Genomic DNA, 21,185 nt, shown 5'->3' on the forward strand with positions numbered 1-21,185 from the left:
CAGGATAAATGTTTAGGGAACAGGACCAGTGTTCAGGAAACAGGATCAATGTTTAGGGAACAGGATCAGTGTTTAGGAAACTGGATCAGTGTTTTAGGAACAGGACAGGTGATTAGAGAACAGGCTTAGTGTTTAGGGAACAGGATCAGTGCTTAGGAAACAGGATCAGTGTTTAGGGAACAGGATCAATGTTTAGGGAACAGGATCAATGTTTAGGGAACAGGATCAGTGTTTAGGGAACAGGATCAATGTTTAGGGAACAGGATCAGTGTTTCGGAAAAAAGGATCAATGTTTAGGGAACAGAATCAGTGTTTAGGGAACAAGACCAGTAAGGGCACTGACCTGGGGGGTAAAGACTCTGCTGTTACTGTAAAGACATGCACCCCTTCCAGTCCTCCTGTGCTGACTGTGGGGGGAGTCACGTGTCTGTATTGCCTAATAATTATGATTACTTTCATAGCTGGCATGGTGCAGTGCCTTTTGGCCTCCCAGCGACTTTGGGCCCCATTACCCCAGCCCCTCCGACCCCCAGTGCCACTGCTAACAGGTCCATGGCTAAAACTCAACTGTAAAAAAAATATTTAAAAATGTAAAACTCAAAATGACAATGAGTTTACTTGACAAGTATATGACAAAACTGCTATACTCATCCATAAAGCTTGCCTTTTTAAAATTTGAAAGTGGTTTAAAAGGTCATTTAAAGGTGTAACATGGTGGTTTTCACACTTTCTCGGTTTTATGTGCTATTTGCACAAGGGGCATTGAAGAAACACGATGAGTAAAGTATTACATATGTCCGTTCTTTATTTTTGGAGAAATATGCGTTTTAAATGTATCGTCCTATTTTCAGCCGGTTGAGAACGTTATCAACGCAGTGCGTCCCAAGTACAGTAACCACTCCCCTTTCCACGCCACGTAAAGAAATCTGACTGGACACACCGTCCTGCTACATGTGTGCTGTGAAGTTTAGGTAGCAAACAAGAAGGCTGAATCCTTCTAACGTAATTTACATAGAAACTATACGCTCAGATCGCCTAGTTTCACTCACTGTGGCCAAGCGGAATCGATAACGTTTCAGAAAATATATAACTTTAAAAGGTTTAATTCAATCCTCTACTGGGACTTGTGCCGTTTATTGAGGGTGTGAAAGAAAATTTCGGTGCCGCTGACTATAATCGAATGTTTTTCAGATTTACCGTTCGATTGAGCAAGTATCATTCAAAGTATATTTTTATGGGTTAGTGCTGCCCGATTGTGCTAGCTACTTCACATTAACCTTGTACGGCAATCAGTAAAGGCTAAAGCACAGCACCACTTAATTATTGTCACTTCTATCACCACTGTAATGAACTAAAAGAAAAAAGGCGACAAACGACCTTTTCTGTGAGAAATGTATTGTCGAGCTCACGCGCATACACTGCTGGCGACATTCTAAAACTACGTTTTGCCATCCCTACAGTCAGTCAGATTGCTGTGATACCTCATTCTAAATAGATAACTCGTGACCCATAGTTTTGTGCCGCTGGCTTACAGGCAAGACAATGCAAATATTTGACTAACGTTAGGATCACTTATTAGAGTGCCTTTTAAGGACTATTGGACTATCTCTGGTTGGTTATATTCGTTTATAGATAGCTAGCTAACGTTAGCTAGCTATGTAGTTTGCTTTCATAATGTAATGTTATCGATAACGGTAGCTAGCTAGTTTGCTTTCATAAGTTGTGGTTTTATCTTAACTTGGCTGGCTAGCTAGCAAAAATTATTATTGGATATAAGTCAACGTCCTTAGCTGTCGATACTTGATATACTAAGTTAGATAGCTTGTGAAAATTCAGTCTCCCAAGATGAGCGCGTATCATGGAGGTAGCTATGGTAACGTGCTCGGTCTGTCAATTATAGCTAACTGACAGTTCTCATTACCACGCCCAGACAGTTCGGGTGAACCTTTATATTGAGAAATTTAGGCTTAGAAAAATACGTTTTAAAATACATTTAAATGACTGAATAATAAAAAAAATTATGCACATTTGTTGTTGCCTAAAGACAACTGACAAGTGTCACATTCAACCACCATGTTACTCCTTTAAGAAATATGGGCCTAAAGTCTTGTGAATTCTCATATCAGAGATATTTGGCTATATTGCTATGACTGGGTAAGCCCCAAATTTAAAGGCATGTTTGTTTGTTTGTTTGTGTGTGTGTGTGTTGGCCTACCCCCCCACCCCCATATGAAATGTTGCGATCTTACTCTAATAACGTATAATAATGAAACAATACAAATTGTATTACACACACACTGTGTACACACACAGACACACATACGCGCAGATACACACTGTGTACACACACGCGCACACACACACTGTGTATACACACACGCAGACGTACACAGTGTGTACACACGTGCACGGCTACAGTCACTTACTCGTGATATTTAAGCTCTCCGTATAGAAGCCAGGGACACCGGACTATTAAAGCCAGAGAAAAACATTGTTTGGGCCAAATGCGCATGGAATACATTACATTACAGGCATTTAGCAGACGCTCTTATACATTGCCAAAGGATAAAAATCACCATACACATGGAATACATTACATTACAGGCATTTAGCAGACGCTCTTATACATGCCAAAGGGATAAAAATCACCATGCACATGGAATACATGGCCAATTAAGGGATAAAAATCCCATTAATCTTTCCCTGGCGCGGGGGCTTGATGTATGCTGGACGCGTAAAAACACTTACCCAGGGTTTACGAACGCTTTTCAGAGAGAATCCCCGAAGAACCCCGCGCCAGTGGGGACGCAGCGAACGGTTTTCGGTCTCGTGGTTACGCAAAGGGACCCAACTAATTGCGTGGTCGGTAGCCTCGGAGATTAAATGGCTTCGCAAAATCTAGGCTTCCTGAGTTATATGTTAGTTTACGAAGTCTAATCCCTGCGTGAAGCAATATTATTGAAAGCTTATAATAAGCCTCCCCTTTGCCCTCGCTTTACAGAACACACGCAGTTAAAATAACTAAGATCACATAGCGTGGATATTGAAGCTCTCCGGGTTGGCCTATGATGTTAAAAAGTAAATGAGAAAAAAGCATCTTGCTGATTCATCCTACTCTGGCAGGTCCTCAAATAGCATTTGCTTTTTTTTATTTATGTATATGCACTAAGCCAGATACTGTACATTTTTATGATTCTTTATTATTAATTTATTCTCTAGGTTTTGCAACCCACCCACATCGCACAACATGGAGACACTGTCAGAAGAAATTGTTTCCGCAATAGCGATAATGCAATTAAAAATATATTTTGATCAAGCATCGACTACAAAAATGACTTGAAAATTGAATCCATTCATGAAGGGGATCATTAACAAAATAAAATTTAAAAAAAAAACATTTTTTGTAGTTATTTTGAGCGGAAATTTCCATTCTTTCTGTGGGACGCAGTATAATTTATCAAAGGTGTGAAGGTATAAAATGTGTTTTTAATATCAAATGAAATATAATCATGCTGCAGTGTAATCATCAGCTTTTCGGTCCAGTCGAATGTGATTGGCCAGTCCCGCCTGAAGCCCCACCCATTGGCTCAGTAGTGAGACAGACTTGTGGGTGAGCGGTGCACGCAGCAACGTTTGGTCTTCAGAAAGGTGGCAGGGAACTGTTTGTACCTAATTCGCCTGAATGCCAACAGAACTGGAGCAAGGACACGCGCAGGGAGGTTTGTCGGGAGTTCAAAGAGCCAAATCCGGTGGACTACGGGGATTTGGATTCGTAAAGATTACCGAGGCAAACGGCTGATAGTTTTCCCCGTACCTGTCAGTCCTGCTGCCACCAACTTCAGACCGGAATGTAGCTCGTCGTTTGTTTGTTAATTTATATTGCTGTCACGTTTGGATCTGCCTTTGCATGCCGCCTATCTAGCCCAGTTTCGGTCAGCCACTCTGTTCTTTTCCACGTTCGACACGTGCATTTCCCCCTCCCGTTTTCTTCCCTGTGTTTGCTATGGTTTCACGCCCAGGTGTTTGACGGTGGATATGGGGGGTAACTTGGGTTGTCACCGCTCGATCCCCAAAGACCCAACGGATTTGTGTCAGAGCAAGCGCAAGTTCAGTGCGGCGTGCAACTTCAGCCACATCCTGGTCAACCAGGAGCGGCTGAACATCAACACGGCCACGGAAGAGGAGCTGATGACCCTGCCTGGGGTGAACCGCGCCGTCGCGCGGAACATCGTGGAGTACCGCGAGTGCATCTGCGGCTTCAAGAAGGTGGAGGACCTGGCGCTGGTCAGCGGCGTCGGCGCCGCCAAACTTGAAGTCATCAAACTTGAGATCTGCGTCAGCAGCCGGACCAGCTCCTCGCAGCACTCCCCGTCGTCGCTGCGCAAGGATCACGAGCACCTGCCGTGCACCGGCATGAACATCAACACCGCCACGCCGGCGCAGCTGATGAGCATCCGCGGCATCACCGAAAAGATTGCCCACAACATCGTGCATTATCGCTCGGCCAACGGACCCTTCAAGAGCATCGAGGACCTGGTCAAAGTCGACCACATAAACTCCTCGCTGCTGGACAAGATCAGGTTCCAGGTTTTCGTGGAGCGCTCCAGAACACCCTCCACCAACACCAACGGCGGGCTGACGGGCACGACCAGGTCTCACCCGAGCCCGACATCACTTAGCCTGCAGAGCGAGGATCTCGACCTTCCACCCGGCGGACCGACGCAGATAATCTCGGTCCGCCCCAACGCTGAGCCATTTTCGGGCATGCGGGAGGGCAGAGCGGTGGTCCGCGTGGCCACCTGGAACTTGCAATGTTGCTCGAGCGAGAAGGCGAACAACCCCGGCGTTAAGGAGGTCATTTGCATGACGCTGTTGGAGAACGAGTAAGTTACCTGTCTGTCCACAGGCGAGGTGATGCGTGTTGTTGTGACATGATTTTTGCACGGGAAACAGCGAGTGTCAACGTGAGTTTAAGTGTCTTTTGTCAAAGCGAGGAATCGCCGGGTTGTCGGCTAACTGCCACGATGTGCCATCTAAAACGCGGTTTGTCACGTAGCCTACTGCATCATTTCTCTGGCACGAACTTGCTGGCACGAACTCGCGCACCCGCGAGATTGATTGTTTCCACAATAAGTGGCGCATAGTTTGTTTGTTAATACACAATGGGCCTCATTCACAAAACTTTTCTTAAATTATACTTACTTTTGCTCTTAAAATGTTCCTACGAAATATAAATATGGGATGCATGACATGCGTTCAGACCTTTGTTTTTGTGCATATCCCAGGTGTGTGACATAACGAATGCTGGCTGTTTGTAAGTTTTATGCGCAATCCTGTTCATGTGATTAGCAAAGGGAAACAGCCAGGAACAAATACAAATAAAAAAAAAATGATGATTGCAGAAATGTTCCTGGAAACGTTCTTACACACAGTTTACGATCAAATGTGATCGTATGCATGTTTTGTGAATGAGGCCCAATGATTATACACACACACACACACACACACACTCTCTGCATTGATGCACTTTTTGCATGGCCATAGATGAGGCAGCATGTTTTTTTCCCACTGTAAATCATAAGGTCAGAGGTGCTTTTAAAATGCAGTATAATATTAATTAATTAATTCATTCATTCATTCCTGGAACACACTGCAGAAGAGATCAGTCAGCAGACATATAAGAAGGTTGCATGTGGCATGTGCACCATGCAAGAGGCGTTGAAACCTTTAACAGAAGGGCTTCACCATATCAAACCTTAATCAAGGTAGTAAATATATAAAACAGGTGGACAGCAGACCTGTCGCTCTGTCCCAGCTAGCTGACCTGTCGCTCTGTCCCAACTAGCAGAACTGATGCTCTGTCCCAGCTAGCAGACCTGTCACTCTGTCCCAGCTAGCTAACCTGTCGTTCTGTCCCAGCTAGCTAACCTGTCGCTCTGTCCCAGCTAGCTAACCCACCACTCTGTCCCAGCTAGTAGAACTGCTGCTCTGTCCCAGCTAGCTAACCTGTCGCTCTGTCCCAGCTAATAGAACTGCTGTTCTGTCCCAGCTAGCTAACCTGCTGCTCTGTCCCAGCTAGCTAACCCACCACTCTGTCCCAGATAGTAGAACTGCTGCTCTGTCCCAGCTAGCTAACCTGTCACTCTGTCCCAGCTAGCTAACCTGTCATTCTGTCCCAGCAGCTAACCTGTCGTTCTGTCCCAGCTAGCTAACCTGCCGCTCTGTCCCAGCTAGCTCACCTGTCGTTCTGTCCCAGCTAGCTGACCTGCCGCTCTGTTCCAGCTAGCTAACCTGTCGTTCTGTCCCAGCTAGCTAACCTGTCACTCTGTCCCAGCTAGCTGACCTGCCGCTCTGTCCCTGCTAGCTAACCTGTCACTCTGTCCCAGCTATCTGACCTGTCGCTCTGTCCCAGCTAGCCAACCTTCCGCTCTGTCCCAGCTAGCTAACCCACCACTCTGTCCCAGCTGGCTAACCTGTCGCTCTGTCCCAGCTTGCTGACCTGCCGCTCTGTCCCAGCTAGCAGAACTGCTGCTCTGTCCCAGCTAGCTAACCTGTCGCTCTGTCCCAGCTAGCTGACCTGTCGCTCTATCCCAGCTAGCTGACCTGTCGTTCTGTCCCAGCTAGCTAACCTGTCACTCTGTCCCAGCTAGCTGACCTGCCGCTCTGTCCCAGCTAATAGAACTGCTGCTCTGTCCCAGCTAGCTAACCTGCTGCTCTGTCCCAGCTAGCTGACCTGTCGTTCTGTCCCAGCTAGCTAACCTGTCGCTCTGTCCCAGCTAGCTGACCTGCCGCTCTGTCCCAGCTAGCTAACCCACCACTCTGTCCCAGCTAGCTAACCTGTCGCTCTGTCCCAGCTAGCTGACCTGCCGCTCTGTCCCAGCTAGCTAACCCACCACTCTGTCCCAGCTGGCTAACCTGTCGCTCTGGCCTCTCGCACCACGGCCCAGCCCAGGAGCTTCCCCCATCGACCCTTCCCATTTTCCTCTGCTGCTGGAAGCAGTGATGTCACATGGATGTCACACTGAGCGTGTGCGAGTATGCACATGTATGTGTGCATGTGTATGAAAGACTCTGTATGTGTGTGTGTGCTAAAGGCTGTGTGTGTGTGTGCATGTGTGCGCACGTGTGTGTGTGTGTGTATCAAAGACTTTGTGTGTGTGTGTGTGTGTGTGCGCTAAAGACTGTGTGTGTGCATGTGTGACCGCATGTATGTATGATAGCGCGCATGTGTGTGTTTTTTTGTGTGTATTAAAGACTGTGTGCATGCATGCATGTGTGCGTGTGTATTAATGACTGCATGCATGCATGTTTGTGTGTGAGAGAGTGCATGTTTGTGTGAGAGAGTGCATGTATGTGTGTGAGAGAGTGCATGTCTGTGTGTGAGAGAGTGCATGTTTGTGTGTGAGAGAGTGCATGTTTGTGTGTGAGAGAGTGCATGTTTGTGTGTGAGAGAGTGCATGTGTGTGTGTGAGAGAGTGCATGTTTGTGTGTGAGAGAGTGTATGTTTGTGTATGTGTTGGTGGAGATATAAAAGATTGTCAATGTGCATGGTCATATATAAATGAGTGTGCACATATAACTGTATTTATGAGTCTGTAAGTGTGTGTGTGTGTGTGCGCTAAAGACTGTGTGTGTGCATGTATGATAGCGCGCATGTGTGTGAGTGTGTATATAAAGAGCTGAGTTGGATGTTTGTGTCTCTGGGTGTCTGCCTGTCACATGGTCACATGGTCACATGACCAGGATCTGCTGTGGCTTTACTTCCAGCCCCAGGCAGCGTCTTCTCCCGGTCGTTGACCTCTCCCACACTGGAGCGACTGCTGTTTGGCATCTGCCAGGAGCTATTTAGGGCACCACCCATTTAGGCATTTAGGCCACACCCCCCGCCCCACCGGTGTCTCCAGTGGCAGGAGAAAGGGAGGGGGGGTGTTGGGAGGCGGATAGGCCTCAGGGTTTAATAAAGTTCATTTTAAAGAAGAGAGGAAGGCGATGAGGAAAACAGTTCCTGGTGCTGCCACATTTGTTCCTGGCCCTGCCACATTTGTTCCTGGCCCTGCCATATTTGTTCCTGGTCCTGTCATATTTGTTCCTGGTCCTGCTATATTTGTTCCTGAGCCTGCCATATTTATTCCTGGGCCTGCCATGTTTGTTCCTGGTCGTGCCATATTTGTTCCTGGCCCTGCCATATTTGTTCCTGGCCCAGCCACATTTGTTCCTGGCCCTGCCATATTTGTTCCTGGTCCTGCCATATTTGTTGTGACTGTCCTGGGCCGATAGCTGTTCTGGTACCCCACACCCATCTGGCCCAGCTCATTGGTACTCCCTGAAAATATTTATTGGGGCGTCACATATTCTGGCTAAAGCCCTTGTTTATGGTGCAGTGACACACCCCACCATCTTGACAAACTGTATTGGGAGGGTCTGCAGCACGACTGCGCAGCTCAGCTGGGCGACTGCAGAGTGACTGCGCGGCTCAGCTGGAGGGCTGCAGAGTGACTGCGCAGCTCAGCTGGGGGACTGCAGAGCGACTGCGCAGCTCGGGGGGAGGCTGTAGAGTGACTGCGCAGCTCGGCTGATGTAATGCAGCGTGGTTTGGCTGCTGTAGTTTTGTTTCGCAACAGTGCCTGCGCTGGTTCAGACAGCGTTGTGTAAAAAAGGCTTACAGTAACCCAGCGGTAGAGTGCGCTTCCAGCACCCAGCTGTTCCATGGAAGAGACTCGTTTCCCCACCGTGGGGACTCCACTGCCTTGAGTCAGAAAGGTATTTCTTAAAGGGCAAGGACCAGATATTTATAAAAATGACATACACCAGCCATATGGAAGAAGGGGTCCTATTTTATTATTCAGTATGTTTGCATTATTATATTGAAATGAAGGCAAAAAACAAGCCCTAGAAGATCTCTTAGTCTTTTTGCCCCGCCTCCATTTTTAATCTATCTTAGAAATGATCACCTACATCATATTTTGTGATGTGATAGAATGAGAAAGTGAGATACTGTCAACTTAGCTATAGCCTGCTCTTTTTGCATTAAAGAATTAGTCTATAGCGCAGAAACTTGATGCACATCATTGCGATAATCCCTCAAAAATGCAGACTGAGTGAGCCTCAGAGAATCATATCTGCCTCCCTGCATCCCCTGTGTGTGTGTGCCTAACCTCCCAACCCTAGCCCTAACCTCCTAATCCCCTAACCCTCCCTCTGTTTGGTCCCCATCCCAACGAGCCGCTCAGTTGGAGGAGATGTGAGACGGGAGCCATGTTGGGCGAGGGTGGCGGAGGGGGGAATTCCTGTGATGTATCTTGTTTCTTTGTGAAATCAAACCCACCCCCCCATTCCCAAGTCTGACCTCCATCTCCCTTTAGGAATTAGAAACGGACAGTGAAAGCGCAGGACCCCTCTGACCTGCCTTATAAACTCTGCTCTGTTCTGGGATCAGTTTGCCCTGCTCATACACTGACCTCATCCATCGTGCACTGAAAAGGTCTAACTGATCTGAGATCCGTGCACATATTCGCGTGGCCTCTCAGCGTAGGAGTGCTGATCTCTGGATAGTTTTGCCTTTTAGGTCATAATGCACAAAGCTAGCCTGCCGCTGGGGTTAAGCTGATCCTAGATCGGTTTAGTTAAGAACATTCTAATGCTAACTTTGTGATCTCGCACATTAAAGGGTTCATTGATAAGGATAGGGATATAGGTCCTGGATCAGTGCTTGTGCTCTGAGGTGCTTCATACAGGGCCAGACCACAATCAAATATCTAAATAAATATTTGACCTGAACTTTGACCTTGAACGATTTTGCTTAACTGTGAGTTTGAAATCAAAGTCACATTTTGATTAAGTCCAGACTTCGCGCCGCAGAAAAGTCTGGAGTTGCTCTGCAGTCCCCCAGCTGAGCTGCGCAGTCGCTCTGCAGTCCCCCAGCTGAGCTGCGCAGTCACTCTGCAGTCCCCCAGCTGAGCTGCGCAGTCGCTCTGCAGTCCCCCAGCTGAGCTGCGCAGTCACTCTGCAGTCCCCCAGCTGAGCTGCGCAGTCGCTCTGCAGTCCCCCAGCTGAGCTGCGCAGTCGCTCTGCAGTCCCCCAGCTGAGCTCGCAGTCACTCTGCAGTCCCCCAGCTGAGCTGCGCAGTCGCTCTGCAGTCCCCCAGCTGAGCTGCGCAGTCGCTCTGCAGTCCCCCAGCTGAGCTGCGCAGTCGCTCTGCAGTCCCCCAGCTGAGCTGCGCAGTCGCTCTGCAGTCCCCCAGCTGAGCTGCGCAGTCGCTCTGCAGTCCTCCAGCTGAGCTGCGCAGTCGCTCTGCAGTCCCCCAGCTGAGCTGCGCAGTCGCTCTGCAGTCCCCAGCCGGGCTGCGCAGTCACTCTGCAGTCCCCCAGCTGAGCTGCGCAGTCGCTCTGCAGTCCCCCAGCTGAGCTGCGCAGTCGCTCTGCAGCCCTCCAGCTGAGCTGCGCAGTTGCTCTGCAGTCCCCCAGCTGAGCTGCGCAGTCGCTCTGCAGTCCTCCAGCTGATCTGCGCAGTTGCTCTGCAGTCCCCCAGCTGAGCTGCGCAGTCGCTCTGCAGCCCTCCAGCTGAGCTGCGCAGTTGCTCTGCAGTCCCCCAGCTGAGCTGCGCAGTCGCTCTGCAGCACCCCACCTGCCGTGCCTACACCGACGTTCTCGTGAGGATTTTCTCCCTAGATGGGACAACGTCCCAGATACGTTGTGAGGAAGTTAAAAGGCATTTTTTGGTGATCCTCAAAGGTGTGCGGCGGATGGGGGAGTTGCGTAATGTGGTAACCTGATTACAGAACCTTGACTGAACTCAAACGCGGTTTGATAAAGATCCCCACGGTCGCGTGGCTCAGGGTTAGCGTAGCCTTGTCGGGGTCAGCTGTTTGTGTGACGGGACGTCAGCGTGGTTTACAGGCATACAAGCTCCGGGATTCATCCCTCTGGATGTAGTGATGGGAGGGGGTTTATGATGGAGTTGTGATTACACAGGTTGGGCAGATAATTCTGTTGACTATTGACACAACTGACAATGATTTCTTTGTTTTTTTGCGTAGCAAGTATGTTGCCCTTTGAATACACCCCACCCCCCCCAAAAAAACCTCCTTCTCTAGATTATACTTTGGTCAGTTTCCTGTGTGTGTATTTGTGTGTGTTTTTCAGAGTCTACTGCTTCCAGTGAATAACGCCATGAGTCATTATTCTAGAGGGGAAATCCCCTCATACCCACAATCCTGTGCTCTGTTGCATGGTTCCAGAGCATAAACAATCATAAACACACATTTAAGCATCCCTGACCCCCCCCCCCCCCCCCGCACCCATGTTTTTTCTCCAGTTGCGTCAGATTTTTTACCATCATGATGTCTTCAACCTTATCGTCATGGTGATGGTGCTGTCGCTGCCTAACGGTTTGGGCTGTTCTGGGTGGTTGGTTGCATATCAGTGTTCTGAATGCTAAAGTGTGGCCCACTCACCCGATCCTGAGGAGCCCTGGCTTGGACCAGCCCGCTCCTCTCCTCGCTGCACTCCTGCGCTGGCTGTTTGGGGTGTAAAATTATTTACCTGTTCTGGTTCTGTTTACTCCTGTGGCTCTTTGGGTTTCAGTGCCTTTTTATGGATCTGTGTGAGTTCTTTGTGAGGTCATAACCAGGACATGTAGAATGGCTGATCTCTGTGAATTTATTGTGATGTCATAATCAGTACATGTAGAATAGCTGATCTGTGCAAGTTTATTGTGATGTCATAATCAGTACATGTAGAATAGCTGATCTGTGTGAGTTCATTGTGATGTCATAATGAGTACAAAATGGTACAAAATGTTTGCATTGTGAGATGGCTATATGCATATGCATATGTGCAGAAGACCGTTTTGACGAGTCTCCCCAAACCATTCCACGTTTCCCCTTATGCACCCAAAAGATAAAAGCAAAACACCAAGTCATCAAATAAAGACACAATTATGACAAAACAGTGCAGAGCAATGATCTCCGCAAGCATGTCATCCTGGGTTAACTTTTGTATCCAGCTGGGTGCTAACCATAGGTACCAAGATCTGTAGTCAGCTCCTCAACACCAAAGACACCAATTTATTCCCCATGACATCGGCTTTCCAACAGAATAATTGTATTATTGAGAACCTGAGGTTCACATAATACTGATCTAGCAGGATGTTTTGCAACTGAGCACTGTCTTTTTATCACACCTGCTGACCTCCTGTTAGCACAGTAAACAGTCTGTTTTCCTTTGAGGGTCTGATAAGAGGCAGACTTCTGTGAACTACCCTACAACTTGTAGAATGGCTGAACTGTGTGTTCATTGTGAGGTCATAATCAGGACATGTAGAATGGCTGATCTGTGTGAGTTCATCGTAGGTCATAATTAGTATGTGTAGAATGGGTGGTCTGACTGGCCATAAGCATGTTACAGCAAATATCACATGACCCCATTATCAGCAGATTAAAGCAGTTTGGCGGGGGGGGGGGGGTAACTATGTGCAGAAATGATTACTCATCACATTGTGGGGGATGCCCAGTCCCAGTGAATATTTCCTTCATAAACCACTGCAGTGAAACACCGTAAAACACAACAGAGACCGAAGTGCAGCTTTCTGCCCTAAATAACAGTTTGACGTCCTGTTGGCTTTTGTAGTCGGTATCTTGGCAGGTCTGTTGGTTATAAATATAACAACTCAAACTGACACAGGGCAATGCAGACAGAACCAGCGCTCTGCGTCGCCATGTCAACGCACAATCGAGATCGTCGTCATGGTGACGCCAACCACAGAATCTCCCTACCATGGAGAAGCACAGCCGTTGGGCACCGTTGTCATGGCTGCTTGCGCAACAGTCGAGGGCAACGGGTCCAGGACAGATATGCAAAAATGGGGGGGCGGGGGGCGTGGGGCCAGACCTGGGTGGGGGCGGGCTATTTTTGCTTCCATCCTGGGCACTGTGTTCTCTGGTATCCCAGAATGCAGTGCTTTACTGCTGGGATGAGATTTTGGAACGCTGCCACTTTTCCACCTTCCATCCAGCAGTGAAAATGCTTGCTGATATCCTGTCCTCCAATGGGAACCCTGGCTTGATAAATCACCAAATACTGTTCTCTCCCTCCCTCTCTCCCTCTACCTTCCCCTACTCTCTCGATCTCTCCCTCTCACCCTCTACAGCATTAAGCTGCTGGCAGTTCAGGACCTGGCAGATCGAGAGGCTCTGGAGAAGGTATGCCGATGATGATGGTTTGATTGAAATGATGATGAAGATGATGGTTTGATGAGAAGGAGAGGGATGAGGATGTCAGTGTGGTAGACCGGGTCTGTGTGACACCTCCACCCCAGCGACTGCTTCTCTCGACCCAGAGAGAGCGGATCGAGACGCTGGTACAGAGTGTAAAGCCTCTCAGACTCGCATGTCCTTTAGGAATAGAAACCCCCTCCACACACCCCCCCCCCCCTCCACACCCTCTCCCCTCCCCATCCTGCAGCTGGCTCCATGCACCTCCACATGGAGTCCTACATTGGAATTCTAGAACGCCAAGATGGAATTCCAGAACTCCACTACGGAGTCCCATAACCATAACTCTCCTACGAGAATTCTAGAACTCCCCCTTTAGAGTTCCCTATACCGGTGTACATCTGCATTGTATTTAAGCCAAGGGAGGCACTTCGACAGAGAGTTTGATGGTTATTTTACCCTCCTTGCTCTTAAAGAACTGGTCTGACACTCAGTTGCTGTAGAGACCGCTGGTTCAGCGGGGAGATATGATGGCCAGTTTGTGGCTGGGCTCAGTTTTGGACCAAGGGCCTTTATTGGCTGATAACTGGCGTGACGGCTGGCTCCGCCCTCTGTCGCAGTGTTGAGTAAGCGGCCGTTCTGGCAGCGAGGGTGGTGCCCCTGGTCTGCTGGTCTCCAGGCAACCAGGGCAGCCCGAGCGATTTGGGGGAAGTGACTGAATCAGGCAATGAGATACTGAAAAACTATTCCCAACCGAAAATCTGCATTACTCTCCCAGACTGCAGTGACAAGCATTCATTTGTGGCCCACATATCTGTGCAGAGTCCCAGTGAAATGATTAAGACACATATTTGGTTTGAAGTGAAGCCAAGCCTGTCTGATACAGCTGAGTGTCGCCTCCTTTTTCTGTTTCTGATTTAGTCTCAGACTCCAGGATGCTTTCCCCCCCCAGTTACAGCCTCTTGGGAGTGCCAACGCAATATTAATATTTAATATTGTAGGAAAAGAAAACCTGTTAATAATTTAGAAAGGGTAGAAGGTGTTGGTCGGCTCTCATGCCGCCCGTCTCTCTCACCGCGGGTAAAATCGGGGACGAGCGAGCGTGTGGAAACGGGTCACTGGATTCAGGCAGGAAGGAAGCCAGTCTGGATTTGAATAATGCTCATCATTTCTGCCACCACCCCTCCGTATTCAATAAAAACATTACGAATGACTGTAACCATTTCCTAACGGTTTCTCTGTGGAAGAAGGGATGGAAAATTCTGCTCAGGGTGCTTGGGGCTGCCTGCTCTGCTTGTTTCTAGAGAAGCCTGTAAGCTGTAACATCGCCTACATTAGCCTGTAAGCTCTAACATCGCCTACATTAGTCTGTAAGCTGTAACATCGCCTACATTAGCCTGTAAGCTCTAACATCGCCTACATTAGCCTGTAGCCATCGCCTACATTAGCCTGCAAGCTGTAACATCGCTTACATTAGCCTGTAGCCATCGCCTACATTAGCCTGCAAGCTGTAACATCGCTTACATTAGCCTGTAGCCATCGCCTACATTAGCCTGTAAGCTGTAACATCACCTACATTAGCCTGTAAGCTGTAGCCATCGCCTACATTAGCCTGTAAGCTGTAACATCGCCTACATTAGCCTGTAAGTTCTAACATCGCCTACATTAGCCTGTAAGCTCTAACATCGCCTACATTAGCCTGTAGCCATCACCTACATTAGCCTGTAAGCTCTAACATCGCCTACATTAGCCTGTAAGCTGTAACATTGCCTACATTAGCCTGTAAGCTGTAACATTGCCTACATTAGCCTGTAAGCTGTAACATCGCCTACATTAGCCTGTAAGCTCTAACATTGCCTACATTAGCCTGTAAGCTGTAACATTGCCTACATTAGCCTGTAAGCTGTAACATCGCCTACATTAGCCTGTAAGTTCTAACATCGCCTACATTAGCCTGTAAGCTCTAACATTACCTACATTAGCCTGTAGCCATCACCTACATTAGCCTGTAAGCTCTAACATCGCCTACATTAGCCTGTAAGCTGTAACATCGCCTACATTAGCCTGTAGCCATCGCCTACATTAGCCTGCAAGCTGTAACATCGCCTACATTAGCCTGTAGCCATCGCCTACATTAGCCTGCAAGCTGTAACATCGCCTACATTAGCCAGTAAGCAGTAGCATCACCTACATTAGCCTGCAAGCTCTAACAATGCCTATATTAGCCTGTAAGCTGTAACATCACCTTCATTAGCCTGTAAGCTGTAGCATTGCCTACATTAGTCCGTAAGCTCTAACATCGCCTACATTAGCCTGTAAGCTGTAACATCACCTACATTAGCCTGTAAGCTCTAACATCACCTACATTAGCCTGTAAGCGCTAACATTGCCTACATTAGCCTGTAAGCTCTAACATCACCTACATTAGCCTGTAAGCTGTAACATCACCTACGTTTGTCTGTAAGCTCTAACATCACCTACATTAGCCTGTAAGCTCTAACATTACCTACATTAGCCTGTAAGCTGTAACATCACCTACATTAGCCTGTAAGCTGTAACATCACCTACATTAGCCTGTAAGCTGTAACATCACCTACATTAGCCTGTAAGCTCTAACATTGCCTACATTAGCCTGTAAGCTCTAACATTGCCTACATTAGCCTGTAAGCTCTAACATTGCCTACATTAGCCTGTAAGCTCTAACATCGCCTACATTAGTCTGTAAGCTCTAACATTGCCTACATTAGCCTGTAAGCTGTAACATCGCCTACATTAGCCTGTAGCCATCGCCTACATTAGCCTGTAAGCTCTAACATTGCCTACATTAGCCTGTAAGCTCTAACATCGCCTACATTAGCCTGTAAGCTGTAACATCACCTACATTAGCCTGTAAACTGTAGCATCACCTACATTAGTCTGTAAGCTCTAACATCACCTACATTAGCCTGTAAGCTGTAACATCACCTACATTAGCCTGTAAACTGTAGCATCACCTACATTAGTCTGTAAGCTCTAACATCACCTACATTAGCCTGTAAGCTGTAACATCGCCTGCATTAGCCTGTAAGCTGTAACATCGCCTACATTTGCCTGTAAGCTGTAACATCACCTACATTAGCCTGTAAGCTCTAACATCGCCTACATTAGCCTGTAAGCTGTAACATCACCTACATTAGCCTGTAAGCTCTAACATCACCTACATTAGCCTGTAAGCTGTAACATCACCTACATTAGCCTGTAAGCTCTAACATCACCTGCATTAGCCTGTAAGCTCTAACATCGCCTACATTAGGTTAATTCATGGGAATTTCTGTTAGGCTGTATAGCTGCTGTAAGCTTGGGAGTGAAAGGAGTGATTGGAGATCAGTGAAGCTTATCCATACTGCATGTGGGTTAAAGCCTGTTGTCTGGTTTTAATGACATTGATTACACACTTAGGTCAATGGGTCCTTCTCCGGTGGCTATAGAGACAACATCACGCATATGGACACTCGCACGCTTATGAATGTGCCCATGGTACGTGTATGGGTCCAGTGTTTGTGTGCTTATGGATGTGCCCATAGTGCGTGTATGGGTCCAGTGTTTGTGTGCTTATGAATGTGCCCATGGTACGTGTATGGGTCCAGTGTTTTTAACATGCAGGTAGATGTGTGCTCGATTGTCCTTCTGAGACCGTACCGTCATTTGGACAGATGGCTGCGCCATTTTCTGATTGGATTACCCACATCCTTCGGGACGGTGGTAGATCTTAATTACACTCTGACAGGCCTGATGGGGGTGGGCGGGGAAGGGGCAGTGGGTTGGGGGGGAGCAGACAGGGCATGTGAAGGTCAGGGTAGCATCCCATCAGGAATTTAATATTCATATTCATAATTATATTCATATTCATATTTATAATTCCCTTCCTCTTCTGTGGGGCTCAGAATACAGAATAATATATAGGATTCTATAAAGTGCTGTTGTGCAGGGGAATGTTGTGTAGTGGCTTTGGGAGGTTATATTCAGGGGGATGTTGTGCAGTGATTTGGGAGGTTATATACTTGGGATGTGGTGTAATGATTTGGGAGGTCATATTCAGGGGGATGTTGTGCAGTTATTTGGGAAATTATATTCAAGGAGATGTTGTGCAGTGATTTTGGAAGTTATATTCAGGGGGATGTTGTGTAGTGATTTGGCAGGTTTATATTCAGGGGAATGTTGTGTAATGATTAGGGAGGTTATATTCAGGGGGATGTTGTGTAATGATTTGGAAGGTTATATTCAGGGAAATGTTGTGTAATGATTTGGGAGGTTATATTCAGGGGGTTGTATAGTGGTTTGGGATGTTATATCCAGGGGGATGTTGTGTAGTGATTTGGGAGGTTATATTCAGGGGGATGATGTGCAGAGATTTGGGAGGTTATATTCAGGGGGTTGTGCAGTGATTTGGGAGGTTATATTCAGGGGATGTTGTGCAGTGATTTGGGAGGTTATATTCAGGGGGATGTTGTGCAGTGATTTGGGAGGTTATATTCAGGAGGATGTTGTGTAATGATTTGGGAGGTTATATTCAGGGGGATGTTGTGCATTGATTTGGGAGGTTATATTCAGGGGGGTTGTGTAGTGGTTTGGGATGTTATATCCAGGGGGATGTTGTGTAGTGATTTGGGAGGTTATATTCAGGGGGGTGTTGTGCAGTGATTTGGGAGGTTATATTCAGGGGGATGTTGTGCAGTGATTTGGGAGGTTATATCCAGGGGGATGTTGTGCAGATATTTGGGAGGTTATATTCAGGGGGTTGTGCAGTGATTTGGGAGGTTATATTCAGGGGGTTGTGCAGTGATTTGGGAGGTTATATTCAGGGGGATGTTGTATAGTGATTTGGTAGGCCAAATTCAGGGGGATGTTGTGTAGTGATTTGGGAGGTTATATTCAGGGGGATGTTGTGCAGTGATTTGGGAGGTTATATTCAGGGGTAGTGATGGACTCTTGTGTTCTGTAGTTCTGCACAGAGCTGAACCAGGCCACCCTGCCCAGCGTACGGAGGTGGAGGGGCCCCAGGGGGTCGTGGAAATGCATCACCTCAGAGAGGCCAGCACAACAGTCCCTAAAGGTAGGACATGCCCACGTGTCCCATGGTTACCGGACAGAACATCCGTCGCCGCAGAGTTGTACGTGCCAGTGACCCCTAATGAATTTTCCAGAAGATGCATCAGATTAGAATGTTTGGCTCCCACAAGATGGAGACGGAGCCTTGAGTAATTTGGTCAAAACTTGAGTCACCGGTGCAGGTGTCTGCGATTTATTTTCAATTGGCTGCCAGCTTTGACTTTGGAAATAAGGTGTGTGCACTCTTTAATCTGAAGTTTTTTTAAGTAAGAGCTGACATGCATGCAGGCACAGCCGCCCTGTGGGGCCAGAGTTTGAGTTGTCACCCCCGATTCTGAAGTAACCAGATCACCTCCGTGAAAAGACTGTAATTCTATTGCTGTACAAAGATGAGAGAAGTTTAGTAAATCTGAATCTGAATCGGTTCTCAGTGTGGTTCCACTCCGAGAGCTGCTTTCAGAATACAGTCTCAGAAGTAAACTTGTCATGGCTGTGTGTGTGTATGTGTGAGAAAGTGTGTGTGCTTGTGTGTGTGTGTGTGTGTGTGTGTGAAAGTGTGTGTGCTTGTGTGTGTTGTGAAGTGTGTGTGTGTTTGTCTGTGTGTGTGTGTGTAAGTGTGCATGTGTGTGTGTGTGCTTGTGTGTGTTGTGAAGTGTGTGTGTGAGTGTGTGTGTGTGTGTCAGTCATGCTCTGTGTGGTTTCTTAATGTGTGTGTATAAGTGTAAGTGTGTATGTGTGTGTGTGTAAGTGTGTATGTGTGTGTCGGTCATGCTCTGTGTGGTTTCTCAGAATGGGAGTGTGAGTGTGAGTGTGAGTGTGAGTGTGAGTGTGTGTGTGTGTGTGTGTGTGTGTGTCAGTCATGCTCTATGTGGTTTCTTAATGTGTGTGTATAAGTGTAAGTGTGTATGTGTGTGTGTGTAAGTGTGTATGTGTGTGTCGGTCATGCTCTGTGTGGTTTCTCAGAATGGGAGTGTGAGTGTGAGTGTGAGTGTGAGTGTGAGTGTGAGTGTGTGAGTGTGAGTGTGTGTGTGAGTGTGTGTAAGTGTGTGTGAGTGTGAGTGTGTGTGTCGGTCATGCTCTGTGTGGTTTCTCAGAGTGTGAGTGTGAGTGTGAGTGTGAGTGTGAGTGTGAGTGTGTGTATGTGTGTGTGTAAGTGTGTGTGAGTGTGAGTGTGTGTGTCGGTCATGCTCTGTGTGGTTTCTCAAAGTGGGAGGCTCCCAGCTCAGGCCTTTCTGTACAAACCCAGGAAACTGGCGCTCCCTGTGATCTCCGCACCTACTGTTCAAACTCTGCAGTGCTGTTTACTCTGGGCTCAAGCTGACCCGGCCGGCCCTGTTATGCTTGTGCGTGTGATGGGCGGCCACCGTTGCCGTGTGTGTTCAGTGTTTTCATAGATATGAACTTGTATAACTTTGTCTTGTTTCCCCACCAGTCAAGAACATGTTTGACTTTTGACCCAAAAAGTGATCTGAAGTCATTTCTGGTTCTTCCACCAAAGTTTATCAGGATTGTTCGTCAAGGTTTTTTTCCATAATTATTTAGAAAATTGGAATTCTGCTAATTTTTGTTTTATTAATTTTCTGTGAAAATAAGCTGGGGCGCACAGCTTTCCGCAATGAAGAACTTCCCATACGGGACCATGGGAACAAATCCTGCCTTGTACAATGAAGAACTCTTCTTCCCATACGGGACCATGGGACGTTTCAGTCCTGCCTTGTTCAGTTTGCTCATTTGTGGAATTTTATTGCACATCATTATCTCCTGCACGTTCCTACACCATCTGTTCCGAAGCTGCTGATTGGCTCCTCTGTGCTCAGGGATCAAATCAGTGACGGGCAGTTTTAGGCATTATTCTGCGAGATTGGAGTCTTGTGCAGTCAGTCTGGAGTGATGCAAAATGCTGGGCCTGTCTGTTTGTCTGTTTGCTGTATATGTGTGTGAGTGTGAGTGTGTCTGTGTGTCTGTGTGTGAGTGTGTGTGTATGTGTGAGTGTGAGTGTAAGTGTGTGTGTGTGTGTGTGAGAATGTGAGTGTGTGTGTGTGTGAGTGTGAGTGTGAGTGTGTCTGTGTGTCTGTGAGTGTGTGTGTGTGTGTGTGTGTGTGTGTGTGTGTGAGAGTGTGAGTGGCTGACATCTCCACCTGGATGGCCAGTCACCACCTGAAGCTCAACCTCAACAAAACTGAGCTGCTCTTCTTCCCATACAAGACCTCCTTACTACGTGAGCTCTCAATGTCCTGACCCTTGCCTACACTGCTGCCAACAGGACAGCCCCCATCTACTTGCAGGACATGATTCGATCCTATGTGCCTGCTCGACCACTCTGCTCTGCGGCAGCGGGGCGCCTTGTACCCCCTCCCACCCGACCAAAGGGATCACAGAGCTTCTCCACCCTAGCTCCCCAGTGGTGGAACGAACTCCCTGTCCCTCTTCGAACCTCCCCCTCACTACCCATCTTCCGCCGTGGCCTGAAGACTCATCTCTTCAGACTATACCTGGACTAACTACCACCACGCTGTATATTTCACTCTAATCCACTCCCCTCCCCCCTTTTTCATGACACTTGTTACATGTTGCCCCATCCCAGCACTTTTTGGTAATTTCTATTTGTCCTAATACTGTAGCTTATTCTTCTGCCTAGTTGGCTTTGCAGAGGTTATGTCAGAATAGTGTTCACTGTGTGAACTAAACTGTGTTCTTGGCTAGAAATAGCTGTACAAATTAAGTATTGTATCTTATTGAACCTGTGTTTAGTAGTTTTCTATGACCATGAAGTGCAGTGTAATGTAATGTATGTGTATGTGTATGTGTGTGTGTGTTTGTGAATGAGTGAAAATGCTGGGCCTGTCTGTTTGTCTGTTTGCTGTATGCACTTCCTGTCCCTCTCCCA

General features: G+C 47.5%; 1 protein-coding gene across 2 annotated transcripts in view; it reads left to right on the forward strand.

The window, feature by feature from the left end:
- The first annotated feature begins 3,575 nt into the window (after positions 1-3,575).
- The window catches only part of LOC135262278 (endonuclease/exonuclease/phosphatase family domain-containing protein 1-like), a 20,627-nt gene continuing 3,017 nt past the window's right edge, over positions 3,576-21,185 (forward strand). The window contains exons 1-3 of one of the 2 annotated variants that reach the window (XM_064349272.1): positions 3,576-4,883; positions 13,147-13,198; positions 18,192-18,302. In XM_064349272.1, coding sequence (XP_064205342.1) covers positions 4,036-4,883; positions 13,147-13,198; positions 18,192-18,302 — 1,011 coding nt within the window. In that variant the 5' untranslated portion in view covers positions 3,576-4,035. The remainder of the gene's footprint in view (positions 4,884-13,146; positions 13,199-18,191; positions 18,303-21,185) is intronic. The other variant, XM_064349273.1, reaches the window with a different exon arrangement.

The sequence above is a fragment of the Anguilla rostrata genome, chromosome 8 (assembly GCF_018555375.3).
Source record: "Anguilla rostrata isolate EN2019 chromosome 8, ASM1855537v3, whole genome shotgun sequence".
In the NCBI taxonomy this organism is placed as follows: Eukaryota; Metazoa; Chordata; class Actinopteri; order Anguilliformes; family Anguillidae; genus Anguilla; species Anguilla rostrata.